Below are 18,834 nucleotides of genomic sequence, written 5' to 3'. Positions count from 1 at the left end.
ATCAAAACTTCCAATGTTATTCACGAATTGTCGTTATTCATAGTCATGTTGTTGTTATTTTATACGTTTAAACAGCCGAAAGTTCCTCCGCCTCAATCGGTATCTGTGTCTCAGGTGTAGATGAAAAATCTACACTCTTAGAAATGTTAGAAATGTTTTGGAGTGTTACTGATGGGACAAGGGGTGTACCTCCATACACCACCTGTTTTAAGAGTGTAGCCAGTGGAGTACAACCGCTAGCTTGGGGTCTTTAACGTGCACCAAGCACTAGTGAAACACGACCGCACGCCGCACTCTGAGAAATAGGGGGTCGAGTGCTTGCAGTCCTTGTACCATATATAACAACCTAAAAAATACAATATGACGTCTAGTTCATGACATCGATAAACTTTCACGAGTGGCTTGATAGTCGCGTGATGAACCTTATTAAACTAGCGATGTACGCACTAAAGGCTGCAAGAAAACACTTAAGGTTTTGTTGGCCCACTGCTAAAGCTGTTTTTTTTTCTTCTGTCGTCTGTGATACGCACATTAGCTGTTTAGTAAGTTATATCACACAGTTATTAAGCAGCAAGTAAAAGTTGATAACGTCATTTAGACAAAATGCACTGAACGTTGACATGTAGCTTTGGGATGATATATATAAGACAATGGGTGTAAGTACTGCACCCGTGTTCCTGAGAGCCCGGCACGATGCACATCCAGACCGAAACGGGCAGGGGTGGGGATTGGACCCAGGATCCCTGGGATCTGCAGTCCGAGCCTTCAATACACTTGCTCCGAGCTGGTGTGCGCTATCCCACTCGGCGACCGATCCCTCTTTTTGTTTTCGAGTTTAAAAAGGTCACTAATATAAGAGATTACCGATAATGGTCTTGCGCATTGTACGAATACAATTAAGCAGCCGAACACTTCAGCCTCAGTATACTGGCTGTAAGATGCATACCTAACAGTGGTAAACCCCGAGTGCCGAACCTTCGCCTCGAAGCAAGTCGCTCAATGGGTCCCCTGCACCCTGTGTGCAGAGAAAGCAAGACCGCTTGAGAAGCGATCTTATAGTTTATCTCTGCCACCACGGATGATGCAGAGAGCTGTTAACAGCGTTGCAAAAAAATGCGCGATTCAACGAAACAGTATACCTGGCATGCCGGTCCAGAATTGTTTTGAAAGTCGATTAATGTCCAGACAATCGCGCCCAGCACTGAGTGTTTCAGTGCCTATGTTCAGGCCTAGATACTTTGACAAACTCGTCACTTAGGTGATTCCAATAAGCTGCTTTGGCTACAGGTCCCAATATCCGCGCCTGGTGCCGACGGTCTTGCCAGAGTTCAGCGCCGCACTCTAGGCACTGCCAACGTTTGTGGTATCACCGTGCGCACCTGCGTCCACGACGAGCAGACCACGGCCGTGTCGTCCGCATATGCGAGCACTACGTCCGGGTATGCGAGCAGTCATTAGCAGTCGCAGGTGTGTGAACCCGTTTTTAAGGTCAATCAAATAATCTAAATCGACGAGCAATTGCCAACAAATTAGAATCTCCCGGGTGAAACGCGGCGGCGAGTCACAAAATGTTAGTTAAAATCCAAACTTTGCAGCGTCCATCATTAGGTTACACGCAAAATTGACAAAAACGTTTGAGTGATTTTTTTTCTATTAGAAATCATACAATTTGTGAGGTATTTATTTCGGCATTAGTTACGCAATCTAATACTAACTTAAAGAAGAAGCAGGACGCGTGATAATTGTTGCAGCTTAAAATTGCCTTTTTTTCGAAATAATCGCAATCAGTTAAAACAACCAAATATTCAAACACCACCACCACGACGTCTTTATTGCAGCAATTATGGCTTTTAACCCAAGCATTTATGCTGACAAAAGTAAAGGTTCTATTGCACCTAGCAGCTGTCATCGTAGATGTAGTACTTCGGCGACGTACCACAAAGAAGATCGAAAATAAAATCGCAGCAGGTGGTGTTCTTGTTTATTTCAGACTCTGGCTTCAGGAGTGCACAAGTAGAATCTGCAAGGTTTAGAATTTTCTGGATATGAGATCATTCCTCTTTCGGCGTTATTAATTATTCGGAAACACGTATTACAAGTTAGAATATTTTAATTGCGCTATAAAGTTAAGGGATGTTGAGCGGCGAGGTACAATATCGGTCCCGCCAAATATAGTTATTTCTTTTGGTTGCTTTCCTTTTTAAACTGGCAATAGTGCCCACATTGAATAATCTTGGCCTTATATACCTGGCTTCAAACAAAAGCACTCTACCTGTGAATGAGGTAAAATATCAAAGCAGGTGGCGGGTCTGTGAAACTTTCCGCAGATTAAAGTTTAGATACGCCCAGTGCTAAAATATTTGTCAATCATTTTAGGCGTCTTTTTTTAGTATCTGACATGATACGCGAATCTGCTCCCAAATCACTTGGGGGGGATAGACATTTGCAAGGTTAAGTGCTTTACATTAGACCCTTAATAATGAATGTGGCTTAGACAAAAACCTATACGTTTTGCCACCTCCTCGGCATTCAGCCAGACTGAGTAACTCGAAACATTCCTGAATATAACCTCCTAAAAAACACTTTTAAATATGTGTTGTGCGAACAATAAACAAATGAGTGGAATCTATTGCCCCCGTTTATGTGCATGAGTTGAATATTGACTGATGTTTTTATATTATGTTGGTAAATTAATGTAAATCTAGTTTGGACGGTGCAAAAAATGACTGCATCTCCACGTGCTGAATGATGTTGATTGGGGCGAAGCTCTGGTGGTGCTTGTCTGCGTAGACGCTGAGCCGTAGCATGCCGAGCCTTTCGTTCGTTTTCGTCCATGTCAAAAAGAGAATGTGTGATATGGAACGTGGTTATATACGGATTTGAGTATTTGACCGCAGCGCCCTCTCGTCTATAAACGTTGAGCCAATGCATGCGAAGTTTAACGCGATTATATACGCATTTGAACGCAGCGCCCTCTCCTGTATAGACGTTGAGCGGCTACATGCAACGTTTCATCCATGACATCCCCAGCTCTTGAGTTACTACCACATCTCAGAGCTCCCTACTCGTTCCGCAGTCGTGGCCGAGTGGTAAAGGCGATGGACTAGAAATCCATTGGGGTCTCCCCGCACAGGTTCGAATCCTGTTGACTGCGGAAACATTTTTTGTTTCATCATTTTTGTTTTGCCTTACACGAGCACGTGAGCATGTGAGATCACGAGCACGAGCACCAGCAAGATCGATGTGAGCACGGACGCCGGACAGACAAGGCTAGACCCTAAGGAGCTTCGCCCCTAAAAAATCCGCTGCTATTTGTAAACAAGATAAATAAACCATTGTGAGATGAAGGATTCATTGCGAACATATCAAGTTTTGTTTTGTTTTCTTTTTATTTTATATTAGAAGTGAACCTTATAAGTATTTGTGCAACGTCCCGATAGTCAAGATTTTAGAAAAGGAAAACTGAGGCGATTGTTCCCGAGATGACAATATTCTTACTGCTGATGTAGGTGGTTCTAAGAATGGAGCACTTGTCGCATTCCACGTATGCAACGTACGTGATGATCGATGTGCTTCCTGTGAACATAAAAGGGAACATGGGTCAGATGAATTAGCTCGCATGCAGCAGGCCGCTTATTTTGTTACGTCAGATTTAAAAAAAAACACTACGGTGTTACTTCAAGAAAACGAGAAAGAAGGGTCGTATTTTAGAGTATAAGTCATCACTATGTAAAGACACGATATTCCAATATGTCAAAAACTGCAGTTGGTTTCACGAAAGCAAACCTGATTCCTGTTTCCGCCTGCCCTGTCGAAATATGGTAAAATTACCATTGACAGAACAAAAACGGCAGGGTGAGTCCTTCTTACGCCCGGCCTTCAGCAGGTTCTTCACGCGTTTGGCCGTGCTTCGGCTTCATGCACGCGCTCGAGGCGCACGAGAAGCCGACGCGTTGTCACCAGGACCAACAAGTTGGTCCTGGTTGTCACAGGTATACGAACAAACACTTCACTAGGGGGAACACAGGACACTCTTTGAGATTGCAATTCCTCAACGCGGACAGGATATGCGTAGTTTGGACGGGTAGACTTGTCGTGGCGTCAGGGTTTTTGTCCTTTTCAATTGGTCGGTCACCCACACCATCTTTCGGTGTGGTTTATTTGACGACCGGCATGGCTTTGTCCATAGATGCACGCTGGGTGCGCGCTGCTGGGCGGCGGCGTCGCTGGTTGTTTGAAGATTTTTAATAGTATTGACGGATAATAACTTGTTATTAATTTAGGAGGTACATGTATGCAAGACGAGCTCGACGTCCACGCTTAATGATACTTCGGTTGAACCAACTTGGATTATACGATATCTTTCACTAGCGTCGAAATCAGGAACTTGTCTCTCCGCTCCATTGGACTGAATTAGACTGTCCTTGCAATTTTTTAAAGCTGTTTCGAATCTACCTAATGCATTATTAAAGGGGTGCCTAATGTTTCGATGAGCTTGATTGGTATTAATCACCCCTTCAAGTGCAAGTCCATTAATAGGAATCTTTTTTGCTGGCACTAGAGGCCCGGTTTGCAGGTGCAGCATATTAGTGTTATGTAATTGTATATTACGTGAACTGTAGTGTGTTTTACGTAAGCGCACCTGAAGACGCGTAAGTAAAATGCAATGTTTGTGTGCTAGATACATCGGGATTATTTGGATGGCACCGAATTTCGCGATGAGTAGTTGGTTTATTTCCCACCGGGAAGGAGGAACTGCGTGAGCCATTTATCTCGATGTTTCCACTCAATACAAATTAAACCTCGTTTAGTACCCCAAGGGACACAGTTGACAACAAGAATATTGGCGAAAAATTGGCCCACTTTTTTTTATTTTCTAAGCAAGGAGCATTTCTGAAGTGCGAGTGAAAGCTCTCTTTTCGTCAGGTCATAAAAATCCATTTGACAATTACTGTTCGAAAAACACACATTCATTGCACACTGAACAAATACCGAACATCCACAGCTCACCAACTCAAGAGACAGAGCTCAATGACCGAACACACATAACAACCTACTCATGAAGCGATTTTATATTCTCCTTGTTTTGTTGACGAAATAAATCTCTGGAGAAGCGGAACAAGGAGGACAAATCACAAAACACAAATCTTCAAACACAGGGATTATTTTTCAAACCCAAACCAGGGATTAGTTTTGTCATTCTTGTCCGGCTCGCTTGCACCTTTGCATTAAATCGCATTATCATCGTTGTTTTGTTTGCTAGTTTTGTGTCAAAGGCTTTAATTTTCTTGTTTAATGAAAGCATGAATCACGACAGATATCCTCGCTGCTTTCACAACGACTAGGCGAACGATAGGGCCGTCAACGCAGTCCTCCACGCTTGGTCTCGCGTGTCATCAAACATGTCCACCACAAAGAACCGCGGAAACACGAATAACCATGGCGGCGGTACCGTCTTCAGATCCGCGACCCCGTCAACCGTACCGCATTACGAGGCATTGCCTGGTCACGTGCTCTGGCCGTGAGAGGAGGAGGGGGGGGGGGGAGGCGTCGCCAAATACACCACTCCACCAGGGGAGAATATGGCGCGGTCGTCGTCCTGTCTAATGCAAATGGGGCAAGTGTCCTGTGTTCTCCCAAGTAAAGTAATTGGCAGGATGCTGGCACTGGAGAGGGGCACCCGAAACATCTATCTGTCGTTCTCTCCTTTTCACTGACAATAACTGTATTACTGCTGTTACTATGCTAAACAGATCTTGAAAAACTAAAAGAACACCCGGTATGGTCGATATTAAAATAGTTTTAAATCGTGCTTACCGCCTGCAGGAGTAATAGTCAGGATGTTTTTTCCGCTATACCCAGCAGACGACTCAAAGGTCGCGGTTGTGTTGCTGAGGGAAAGGGGACAAACGAATACATTAGCGAGCGCGTTTTCACTTGAGAGCACGAAAACTTTGTTTGGGTTTATATCTGCACTTAGGTTTTACGAATGTCGTTAAATATCCCATATATTTTGCGGTTTTTTTATTTTTAATTTACCTTTGTGTACTTTTGTATACAAATAATCTGGACATCTACTGATTTGAAAAACACGTAAATAAAGACTCACTTGTGCTGAATCAAGGATCCGAAGACTCAAAAGACTGATAGATTTCCAGAAAACGTAACATGGATGCCAATTGAGGAAAGTAAACAATTTAGAGTACCTCCGACATGCTATACATTAAATAACTCGTTTATATAAAGGCCCTGTTTGGTGGTATTTGTAATAACTCTAGGGGGCTGGAGCAGAGGTGACGTGTTCGGCATCAGAACAAAAACATGGTTCAGCAGTTTCCTTGTGATTTAGGGCATTACGGTAGAAGCTTTCTTCTAAGAAAATTTGATATTTGATTTCAGGTAGACGGGCTGAACGTAAATGCAACAAAAATCAAGGCTATTTTATTCAGGGCTACGAATAAACCAAACGCGGTAAATTTTACAATCCAACTTGGCACTTCAGCAATTGAACTAGTGAATAAACATAAAACTTTATGTGTGTTTGTTTTTCGGAGCACTTGACGTGGGAATCTCATGTCAACAATTTTGTTGTTAAATTTTCTCGATATTTTTGTATTGTCGCTCGTTGTGGGAGTGTTTTGCCCTAAACGTTAAGCTACAAATTTACTATGCTCTATTTCAGTCCCATTTCAACTACTATCATCTCGTGTGGGCTACAACGACAAAGATAGAAAAAACAGTGAGTGCGCAGGCGAGCTGGTGGATGTTGGTCATGCTGTAGAAACCCCGAGACTGTGGTAAAAGCAGGGAAACTTGGTCCAAGAAGAAAGAAAGAGAATGTCTTGAGACGTTCTCTTTCCCTGTCTTTCTTGTTCGATCAAGTTTCACTGCTTTTACCACAGTCTCGGGTTTTCTATATCATGACAAAGATAATTCTTCAAAATGTATTCCTGCTGCAAAAAAGTACGCTATATTGCGGATATTTTGTTACGAGCAACACAAAACATTTCTTAACGAAATTCAGAATACTTCCTGGTGGGAATATCGTTTACTTTATGCGACAATTTTTTACATTATTTCAAGGCTTAAAATGTACGATAGTAATGTACAGAGACATATATGTGATGTACATAGTAGTAATACTAGTAATGTACAGAGACAAACACGCCGTACAGAGACATGTATGTGCTTCCTCAATCTCGCACAAACTATAACTTTCAGTCACTACACTTTAATGTACCATGCTTATTAAACAAATATATTAAAGACAACCTAAACATATACGAGTTAAATAGAAAAGACCTCCGCGTGTACTTTGTGTAGCTTCGCGTAGTAAAATTTTGAATTAGATGTTTTTGTTGTGATTTTTTTTCATGCAACATGTGTTTTTGAGTGTCAAAGCTGCTGCCAGTGTAAAGGGATACCAAACCTAGTCAAGCTGTTTTTAACAGCTTTTTGATTGGCGAACCCTCCAGTTTTCTGGAAAATAAAGATTTGATTTGATTTAATTTATATCTTCTGCTTTCTTTTTGTTTTTACCTTGTAGCGTGTACTGCATGAAAAACATGGATTTTAATTTGAAAGTGCAGACATGTTTAGTTTTAAAGAAATAAAATTTAAAAGCAGCGTGGAAGGACCACGGAGTTTCTACGATTGCCGTTGATGACATCGTTGAAACGCGCTCGATCTTAAACTACCACCAACATAACTACACTATGTTTTATGATAATCGATGTGCGTACATCTTAGTCCTACGAGGTTCCAAATAATGCTGTGTATTTAAATCACTGAAGTTTGTAAAAATATGCAATCATACCCTTGCGGACACTCAAAAAGCTTCTTTTTCGAGAAGAGTGGCATCTCCAGATTAATCTCACATAAAACGCGTGCAATTTTTGTTTCAATCAATAGGAGTCATATGTTTGTATTGTTTACTGTATTTGTTTTATATTTGAACCGGCACATTTTTCGTGTGAAGTAAATGCTTAGTTTACGAGTGTGCCGCTTCACTAAGCGTGGTGTAAATGAGCCACAGCCAACGGAGAGTTTACGACACTTCCAGTTTGTGCCATGTGTGTTCATCCTTTTTTGTATAAAATGCTCCTTTTACATTTTATTTATTTTATATTTGTATTAAATAATTACGCTTCATTTTTATTTTTATTTAAGAAACTGCATAGTGCAAGAGCCTTGAATCGGTAAATCTAATTTGTCCAAGACAAAGCAACCTTAGTTAAAACAGAAGCTGCTGCAGTTTGCAACGCGTTCTTGTTTTCGTGGTCGATTGAGGACGCCGCCGCTAGCAAGAAGAAAGTGTTTCACAAATTATCGGCGCAAATTATTTAAGTGAAATCCGTTAGCTCTTACAAAGAAGGGCCCATGCCGACCCGTCCATCTCAACTTCCTATTCAACACGATTAGGTGGTGGAAACAGATATAGAGTAATTGATTTTTGAGGCAGGAACAACCTAAAATTTATCTCGCCCAAATTTCCTTACAAGTTTACACAGCGAAAATTCCTTTAGAACTTTGTAGCCTTCTTATTTACAGTAATTCTAACTACACTCGCGCTATAAGGTAAAATAACACTTCAAACAAAAAACAAACTGAAGGACTAAAACGTTCGCATACCAAGGTTTCATGATTGAAATTCAAATGTTTTGGGGATTTTTTTGTTTGTTTCTTGGTTGTTGTTTTTTATTAAACAATGTATGGATTTTATCAATGAATACATGCAACACGCCACGGTGGTGGCGTGTTGGGCGCACTTCCGGTCTGGGATTATGGGCGGAAGTCGCCAATAGGGATAAACATGTATGTGATGTTTTGGAACAAGCCAGACTAAAACTTGCCTACTGGTCAAAACGCCGCGACTGGGGTTGTACCAAAAAATCCCGGAAAAGTGTGGAGATCAGTTTTCTTGTGGTTTAGGCCTGCTCGGTTCGTCCGAGAACAAGTAGGTGCAGTGAAAAAGAAAACCAAACACCTTCGCACCACGATTTCGCATGCGGGAAGCACTTAGGATTGAATTCACGGATGGTTGTGGTTGTCAGATTTATTTGTTTTGTTCCAACATAAACGCGCAAAACCGTTCAGTTGTCGGGACCAACTGCAATACACGTTCTAGGCGTCTCCACGTTTAGACGGCCGTTGATCGTTCGAACTGGCGCCTGTTCCTTTAAATTTGTTCAAACTGTCGCCTGCTCGTTCAAACCACAGCGGCCAGTAAACTGAGCGTTACGATACGAAATACAGGCCTCAAAAAAATTTTAAACTTTCAGGTTTCTTGGAGTAAGTAGGCTCGGTTTAAACAGTAGATGCTAGGAGATATTGATCATTGTTACCAGTAGCCATCACAGACTTGTTATGCCTGAATCACGTGGCTCGATTCTGCTTGCGATTTTCAGTATCGATGTCAAGTATTGCAGCTAACATCCACTCTTTTACAGCCCAAACGACGTCGCTGCTTAAAAAGTCAAGCACAATATCACTATGTGAATCAGGCTTCAGGATCCATTCTGCGGCGTTCAGAGCAGTGAATCGCCTTAAGTCACATTTTTTATCCAAAGTTCGCGGTATAACGAGCCTCGTTAATTTCGCTCAGGCAACAAGGAAGACCTATATAATCAACGATTCCAATGCGATAACAACCAGACGGACTCAGACCGATGCCGACTACATCCCATTCCAATGGCCTGTTGATGCGGGACGCGGATCTTCTTGTCCACACCGTATCGCACACGCGCGGCACCGGTGTCGTGCTGCTAGAGGCGCTCCGGTTTATTTGTAAACAAGAGCTGGTATATAGGAGCTGCTAAATATTTGAATATACCCTTGGTTGCACTTACACAGATTGGTTTCCGAAGTCAATGAGAATTGAATGGGCACCGTTCACTGGAAGTCCGCTTTCGATGTATCTGATGCATTTTGCTGTGCCGCCGAAAAGTGGGTCCGTCTCAAAGTTTCTGTAGATAGCGTACCAACGCTCCGTAAGTGGGAAGCACTGGAATAAAAAAAAATATTGAAGTGAGGAAGTCGAGATTAGCTTACAAAACGATTCACCTCTCCTGGGCTTCTCTGCTCTCTCGGCCAACTGCGGCAAAAGCCGAGGCGGTGCACATTGCTGCACAAAGTTACTCTGCCGGGGTTGAATTTACCTGACTTACGTTCTCATAAAGCTAATAGACAGTGATCGTGTGATACCATGACGTCACTTGACACTAAATTTCCACTACACTCAGATGAGCCATCATACCGCTATTTTATAAAATAAATATCTTGCCGATAATTTAGTGAAAAGATGGTAACGTAGTGTGACATGACGTCACATTGCCAAAACACTGTGCAGGTACATACACAGAGCCCAACGTTACTAGATTAGCTCAGTTGCGGAACTCCCCATGGACGCTGCTACAACGGGTAGCTGCCCCCTCTGCCTCCACGGTCTGCCTCCCGTCGTTCGACATGCCATCGTTTTTGGAATGGGTGGCTGCTATGGTTGCTGCGATAACTAGAGTGTATTTTGTGGAATGCATATGTCTTGAAGCACAGCGTCCAGATGGCGCTTCACCGTACTCTACGGAATGCACGGTTTTAAAACGAAAATCTAGGTTGCGCTTCGAACCACGGGAGGCGGACTCAAGAGGGTGAGGGCGCAACCCTCTCCCTGTGGGAATTCCACAACTGAGTTAATTTAGTAATGTTGACAGTTTCTTGACATAGTGACGTGTATTTAGTAGGAACATACACGAAACACACACCAAACCCGCTACGACACGTAGCCAATGACGGCTGACGCCGTTATTTGCTTCTTTTTTTTTTTTCTCACTACTGTAATGTTCAATCATTGCGGGGCAGCTCATTGCGCAAGCTCTATTCGATTGCTCAGCACTGTTCGTAAAGTGGTTGTGTGTAAAGCTTGGCTCAAATATTTCTTGTTGTTCAAATATTTTGACAATGTCGAGATACACTGGGTGTCGCCAAAATGAGAAAATATTATCCTTAATCTAGTGGTGAAGTTAGTTTTTAGTGAATCGGAAAGGTATGTCAAAAAATCAATCTTTCATAAGTATAACCTGCTATTACTATCTCTTCTTTTTCCACTTTTTTTTTTCTTTTTTTTTTCGTTGACGGCGTTTTAGTTACCTTTCTAGTTGTTTCTAAACCATAAACAGAAAAAAGAAAGTGTTCTATATTTCTCTTCCCCTCTATATTTAGAACATTATTATTTGACTACCGTAAAACCCTTAATGTTCGCGAGCCCTCAATTTTCGCGAATTTCACGAATTGAAGAATTCGCGAAATTTAAGGGCGCGCGAAAATTTCCGTCCTTAAGATTTTCAATGCAGGCGTCTGGAATTCGCGAAATTTAGTGGTCGCGATTACGTCATCTGTGACCGATTCGCGAAAAATAGGGGCAGCGAAAATAAAGGGTTTTACAGTATTATGAAAACCACGTCTATTCTCGAATATTATATTGTAATTTCAACATTCTCGTCACAATATTAACACTTCAGTTCCTAAATATAAGACAGGTGATATAGGAGACGCGACAACAAATTGGGGGTTGTGTGTATGTTTATACAGTCTAGATTCTAGAACTTAGTCTGTCTGAATGGGCGACGAGTCACTCGCTGTAGATGAGAAATTTAGTCAGTGCAGTACGACCGCTAGCCTGGGGTCTTTTACGTGCATCACGCAGTAGTGATACACGACCGCACACCGGTACGATCTCATTCATATCGAAACGGGAAGGGGTGGGGATTGAACCCAGGATCCGAGCTTTCGCTCCACGTGCTCCGAGCTGGTGTGCGCAGTTTTTGACATGTTCGATAAAAGCAATAAGTCTCTGACATAATTGCCAAAACAACCTTCGCTAAAGTGTTCTTGAAGGACAAACACCCTCGGAAAAGGGTGTTTGTCTTATTTTACACAAGCGCCCTTTTCCACACCCTTTTCTGACCATTCAAAATGAAGGGTGTTTCACGCGACACCACCATCACAGTTAAAAAATGGTATATTGTTCTAAATAAGGGTGCTGAAAGAACGTAGCGACTGGTGTAAGCTTCTGGAAGAGCCTTTTTACACCCTTAAGGGTGTCACAGATTTCAGCCTGTACGTCAGTAGCGTGTGGTGGGGGCGTACTACAAAGAAACGCCGCCGAACAATCGCGTGGAGCACAGAAACGACTGCGTGATTCTACTACTCATCATTCTGGGTAAAAGTTGCTCTTAACAGCTAGATCGTTATATTCCGTTTTACTCTACGTCCGACCGCAGATGACACTGCGACCCGGTGGAGACAATCGAACTCCATCAGGCTCTCGTCGACTTTGCGCGTTTGCTCTCATCCGCCTGAGCCAATTAAACGCAGTGAATTCACCGTGATCTGGCACTTTTTTGTCTGTGTGTGTTTGGATATGCCGGTGTTAGGAAACACACTAAAACGACGAGCGCACGAGCGCCGTGCCGTTGCACTTTGACGCGTCTCGAATGGCTTCATCGGTTTGTGGCCGACAGCTGCGGTCAGACTTCAAGTTAAACGGAATGCAGAAAAGTTATGTAGATCATTTCTACGTAGTCGTCTGCTTCTTTTGCAGGGGTTGTGGTGACGTCAGAAAGATGCCAAGCTCTGATTGGCTCTGGTTGAAGGATAGTGGGTAGACCTCAAGGCAGCTTGCTTTGAGGTCTACCCACTATCCTTCAATCAGAGCCAATCAAAACTCGGCGTCGTTCTGACGTCACCACAACCCGTGCAAAAGAAGCAGACGAACTTCCGCTCCACTTTTGTCCTTAGTTCATTTTGTAATGGCTTGGTGTTTTTCTTTTTTTCGTCGCCCATACCGGATGTATTATCTGCGCGGTATATAGAGACAAGGGTGAACGGAAAAAGGTGTATACGCACAAACTGCCATGACGGCAATCCACCCACCTAATATCCGTCAACGTCCATGAACGAAAAAAAGAAGTTTTAAAATATGTTTTACCCGCGAAGACACGTCGGAAATGACATTTGGATAATCGTCACCACCTCTGCTTAAGATATTTCGTCGAATTAGAAGGAAACAACTTACATTTTTCACTGAGCTAATTTTGATAAGACGATTGAGCCGTCGAGACGATTTAGCAACCGCCCAATAGTGCCGGCAAATACCGAGAGATGATCTTAGCTTGCAAGCACTTACGACGGGCATGCGCTTAGCGGTGTGGATGGGCGCGTTGATCTGGTTTTTGCCACAGAAAAGCTAAACGTGGAGGGAGACGGTGCTCTATGCAAAGAGCATTGGCGCCACCTGGTAAAGGTTTAAAGGGACGATGCAACAATTTTTGTACTTTGCGCAAATACCGCTTAGAACGGATCCCTGTGAAACACCGTTCGTTTTTAACCACACGGAGTCGAAGTCCCAGAAAAAAAATAAAGGAAAACGAGAAGCGTTCACCCCCTCCACTCGCAGATAGAACAATCGGCGTCATGATCTGGACCCGATTATATGCCACCAATGTTTATCATAACCACGGGCTGGGGTTGGGAAGCCACAGCTAGACACACGCTGAGTTCCAGACATATATATAAAGTTATCGTTCGGCTATTGTCGTCATTGCAGCGATTGGACATGGGCCGCTACCCGAATGCTTATCGAGCTATTGATCATCACGAGCCCTAAGCGAGTGCTCATGCTGTGCTCGGGTTCAATCTACGAGCCGCATTAAAATATCGTCACTGGGTGGTACTGCGACCGCCCAGCTACTTCGTTAAGTTTTGCGAAGGAGAGCTTGAATGGAAGCGCTCGCTTTTGCTCTTGAAATTACATCGCAACATGGGAATTTCTTGGCCAGTGGCGTTGCTTGCGAGTATCCTTGAGTCCCACTAGTGCCAGTAAGCTCGTGAACAGTGAAAGACATTCCAAGTGAATATCGTACGTTAAACTGCCCTTTTAACGCATTGTGCGGTAAAAAAGATTCGGATCGCACATGATCACAATTGCGTATAAGTTTGTGATCGCAATACGCGATTAAAACCACAGAAACCACACAGTTTGAAAACACTCTGACTGGAGCTGTGTTAAAAAAAGTCGTAAACATCACCGCATTTTTGTTTTTCCTGCATGATCGCGTGCCGTTTTTTTTTTTTTTTCTTTCTTTTTTCTTCCGTAAAATTAATCTACGCATCGCCGAACTCAATCTCCCCCAAAATGCTAATCTAGTGGTCAAGACCACGTGAGAAAGTTTAAGAAATAACCGTTATCTTATACAAAGGTTATCAACTTTCTTGATTTTTTTTATGTTTTTTTTTTTTTTTTCGCGCTTGGAATGGGGGTGCAAAGTTGGAAAGTCAGTGCTGAGAAAACTTGGTCACGGAATGTCACGAGAACCTATGCACGGAAGTGACGTCACGCACGTCAAAATAAATTTAAGATATTTTGAACGCGGAAATAAGAAAACAATAGAACCCGTGAGCTTTCGTGTGTGACAACACACTTCTCGCACCGCGGTTCAGTGGCGCGGCGAATATGATATCGCGTCCTCCACGGAGGCCAAGTCGGCTCTTTTTATCCGTGTGTGCTTATTCCCCAAAAAAACCTTCGTACCGTCTCTTTGAAATGGCCCACCCTACCCCAAAATCCAACATAATCTGGATTATGGAACAAGAAATCTAACAGAAATTTCTACCGGAAAATTAAAATCCAGATTACAGACAAAGGAATAATTTCTGAAAACCTAAAATTCATATAGGATCCAAAATGATTTCCTGTTTCATTAGGCAGATAGCGGAAAGTTGTACTGGGTTTTGGGGTAGGACAATAGCGGCGCCCGTGTTTTCTCCGCCGACCTACTTCTCACGGGATTCCGCATATCCGACTCGTAGATGAACCCCCCGGGGGGCTGCAAAATTCCTTTTACAGGGCTTCGAGCCACGGGCATGCACTTCTTGTTCACCCGACATCGTCATGCGGCACGAGTCGGTGGACGTATCTCCAGCTGCCACAAACAACGGATATGATACGAATGGATAAGGCACAGCTTCTTTTATATCATCCACTCTCATTTTTTGGTCCACTTACACGTAGTTCTACGAATATTTCTGCTTAATTATACACCTAAGCACCGACCAATACTTTTTCTTGCTAAAACTGTGTTTTTTTTTTTGTTTTGTTTTTGTGGGGGGAGGAGAGGGGGGGAGACGTTGCATTCGCCGAATCCAATTGGTGTTATACTGGGATCCACATATACTGACCTTTGATGGTTTTTTTGTTGTTTTTTTTTGGGGGGGGGGGAGGAGGGGGGGGGGACGTTGTACTCGCCGAATCCAATCGTTGTTATACATATACTAACCTTTGATATGTCTTGGTACTTCTCAAGTTCTGGATTTAACTCTGGCCACGACTGGCTTCCACAGCAAAGAGTAAAGCTTATCAGGGCAGTTACGACAAAGAACATCAGAGCCATGGTTCAGCTAGGCTGCAGGGAAATTTTTGCAATTCACCCCAGCAGAACTTTTTTCACAGTGCGAAGTGGTTGCGCTGGGTTTTATATTCATGCTGGAAGAAGCCTTTAGTATGCTTATAAACAGCATGTTTTTCTTTTACGTCGGAGCCGTTAATACAGAACGTTTTATGTCAGAACCGGAAATAGAAAAAGAAAAACAGGATGTTTTTTTTTCTATTTCCGGCCTTGACATAAAACTGTAGCTGTATGTAAGCGCTGACAACACGAGAGTGTTGTAGCTTATATTTAGCCATGGCACCTGCCTAGTACCAAGCACAGTTGTTTTAAAAAAAAGCCTGCAAATCAGTGGTTAAAAATTTTTACGAGGTTCGAGTGTGCTCAGTTCGTAAAAGTTGCGTCAGTACGAAGAAACTCCAAAAACATTTTTAAATATGATTAGTGTCGCGACAGTATAGCATTAAATTTAGAGGGCAAATGTATTCCTTAAAGACAATCAAAGTTTTTAGTATTCTCAAATATCTCTTCTAAAGATATCCATGTTCCTTTTTTTTTTGCGAAAATTCGGTTCCTAGAGGCTCTTTTGAGAGAATTGGCTAATTGTATTATATTTCCTTCATTACCTATGAAAACATGCATCATTTTACGCTTGTCCTTGCCCACTCCTCCGTGTTCGTCCTTTGTGTTTGCGCATGAAATCTTAATCAATATCGCCTGCTCAATTTTCCGGTCCAGCATGTAATATTTTAGACAGAATTCGTCCTTGTTTAGTAATAATATTATACTGACGCAATCAATCTCATAAATAATACTTCATGCGGCGATACACCTCACCCATTATTGTGAGGTTTTTTATGCATAAGTTCTAGTGTTTAAAAGTTTATGAATGGCAATATATAATAAATAGTATTAGAAAGCGTGTTTGAGCAATAAACATTAAACTCAAGTAATTACTCCTTTTACTCTTGTTTCTTGTCTTACTGCGTTATTTTCGTAATATGTAGTAAGAGAAGATTATGTAGCGAAGTGCGAATTTCCGTTAGAGAGTGTGTGGCTTGCTTATATTTAATTTCGTCAGTTCATTCATTTCACTCGAAATGTGCCCCTTTCTAAATGTACCTTGGTCTACACTTAGATTAGACTTATTGTTTAAATTTATTAAAATCAATTGGGGGACGATCATACAGCGTAATGCGTTGAGAGCGGGGCAGCTTTTTCGGTTATTTTGGTTTACGCTCACGCCGTGGCCAGATTGTCCCGCCAAATTTAGCGGTGAAACTGAATTGGTGCATAGGTCACGTGATATCAATTTTTCCGCTAAATTTAGCGGGGAAACTATTTTGTCTAAGTCCCAAGACGGCAGGGCACGTGCCATCAATTTTTCCCCCAAATTTAGCGGGGAAACTGAATTGGTGCATTTGTCACGCGGTGTAAATTTTTCTGTAAAATTTAGCGGGGAACCTGTATTTGTCTGTGGCGTCCGTGACATCAGGTTACGTGACAAATTTTTCCGACAGATTTAGCGGGGATACTGTATCGGTAGGTAGGACATGTCACGTAAATTTTTCCGATAAATTTAGGTGGGAACCTGAATCGCTCTTTCACTCCCGTGACGTCAGGTCACAACATCGTTTTTCCCGTTAAATTTAGCGGAGAGGCTGAATTAGTGCATAGGTCACATGACGTAAATTTCACCGCTAAATTTCGCGGGAACCTTAATTCGTCTGTAGGTCCCATGGCGTCAGCTCACGTGGCATCAATTTTCCCGCCAAATTTAGCAGGGAAACTAAATTGGTAAATAGGTCACGTGACGTCAATTTTTCCGCTAAATTTAGCGCGGAAACTGAATTCATTAACGCTCACTTCGTCGTAAAACGTAGTAATGAGCCCCCTAAACACTGCAGCTGTAAAACATATTTTTGCCCCCTTCACATCATGGTCCCTCATTTCACGTCCAGCGCATGCGGTGCATAATCTCCGTTTATCGACAGTTGCTACATTTTCCAGGTTATGATTTTTAGACTTTACTTGTTTAAAAGCTGAAAATTTGCGCGGCCGTGTGCAGATGCAGACAATACATAGATTTGATCATTTTATATTGTTCATTATAACGAGACGTGACGAATTTAATAAATGGCAGAGTATGTTACTAACGATTTAGGGAGAATACAGCCATTTTTTCGGAGCAAATAAAGCAGGAATTCATCAAGGTGTGCTGTGTGTGAGATTTTTCACCTGCAGACTATACACAAGGTGCGGACAATCTGAGGAAAAACTTTTTTTTTTTCCAACGCAATTCACCCTTGCGGGTTATACACAGGGTGGGGAGCATGGTCAAAATATACGGGGTAGACAGAAACGCAGAGTAGAGGGGAAAAGTGCTTGCAGCCATCCTCCGTAGAAAACCCTAGGTGTTCACCCGTACCAGTATCCCCTAGCCCGCCTTACCTATACCGACCGGGCAATAAAGTTTGGATCGGCAGGTAGCGCCATTCTATGCGGAACTTTTGCAACTCAGAGGCGGTCCGCGGCCGCGGTCATTGGATCCAATTTTGAGTTCGAACGACCGAGTGTCTTGCCGAAGTGTGACGCAGCGCTGGTGTCCAATCATTCGGTGGCATGACCTGCTCAAATCTGTCATTTTTTGGTAATCTGGCTCGCTGAATAGCACCGACGGAGGCGCATCCGGTTCGCTTCCCTTGGACTATTGCTCAAGGCACTGAGACGTTCCGTTTTGAAGATATGAGTTCGATGATTGAACAGGGCCGGTAGACCACCGTGTTTTTTTTTTTTTTTTTTTTTTTTTTTCTACCGTGGTTCGCACTTTGAGTATGGTCCCCAAAGACAAATTTCAGTTTAAAAAAAAAGTTTTTCCCGAAATAATCCGCAACGGCTGTATAGTCCGAATGCACTAAATAGTCTCCACCCGGTGCAAAAATCGCACTTGGATCCTAATCCGTATGTAAAATATATACGCAGCTTACCTTGACAAACGTATACTTTATTATCTCACAAAGAGCATGTGTAATACATAAATCACCACTAACGTATTAACCCATTCACAAACTCTGTCACGATTTGTCATACTGAATTATTTGGACATAATAAATTGTCATATTTATTGTCCGCCCTTATTTACAGTTTGGACTGCATAAAATGTCTGCTTTTAAGCATGCCTAATATCCGGACTATCGCTAAAAAAATACGCACACGTTATATGCATGATAAATTTTTAAGAGAAGCTCTTTCCTTCCCACTTAAAACTTCGGGGCGAGTTTCCCGTTGATGCGTTCTTAGAGAAATGTTAGTTAAAAGAGGTGCTCGTGTTGTCGCTTTTACGGTTTGTTTATTATATAATCGTACACGTTTAATAAACATTTTTATAGACATA

General features: G+C 42.4%; 1 protein-coding gene and 1 non-coding gene across 2 annotated transcripts; one reads left to right on the top strand and one right to left on the bottom strand.

The window, feature by feature from the left end:
* Positions 1-1,850: 1,850 nt before the first annotated feature.
* LOC115312803 lies at positions 1,851-15,446 on the bottom strand. Its single transcript, XM_040208469.1, is given in 5 exon segments — positions 1,851-2,020; positions 3,499-3,576; positions 5,818-5,891; positions 9,849-10,003; positions 15,333-15,446. Coding segments are annotated over 5 exon segments (591 nt in total).
* Positions 3,073-3,154, top strand: Trnas-aga. The gene has a single exon. It is a non-coding gene; the product is annotated as a tRNA-Ser (tRNA).
* Positions 15,447-18,834: the final 3,388 nt, after the last annotated feature.

The sequence above is a fragment of the Ixodes scapularis genome, unplaced genomic scaffold (assembly GCF_016920785.2).
Source record: "Ixodes scapularis isolate PalLabHiFi unplaced genomic scaffold, ASM1692078v2 PGA_scaffold8__174_contigs__length_109621045, whole genome shotgun sequence".
In the NCBI taxonomy this organism is placed as follows: Eukaryota; Metazoa; Arthropoda; class Arachnida; order Ixodida; family Ixodidae; genus Ixodes; species Ixodes scapularis.
The sequence above is the reverse complement of the archived record's forward strand: the minus strand, read 5'-3'. Positions and strand labels throughout refer to the sequence as shown.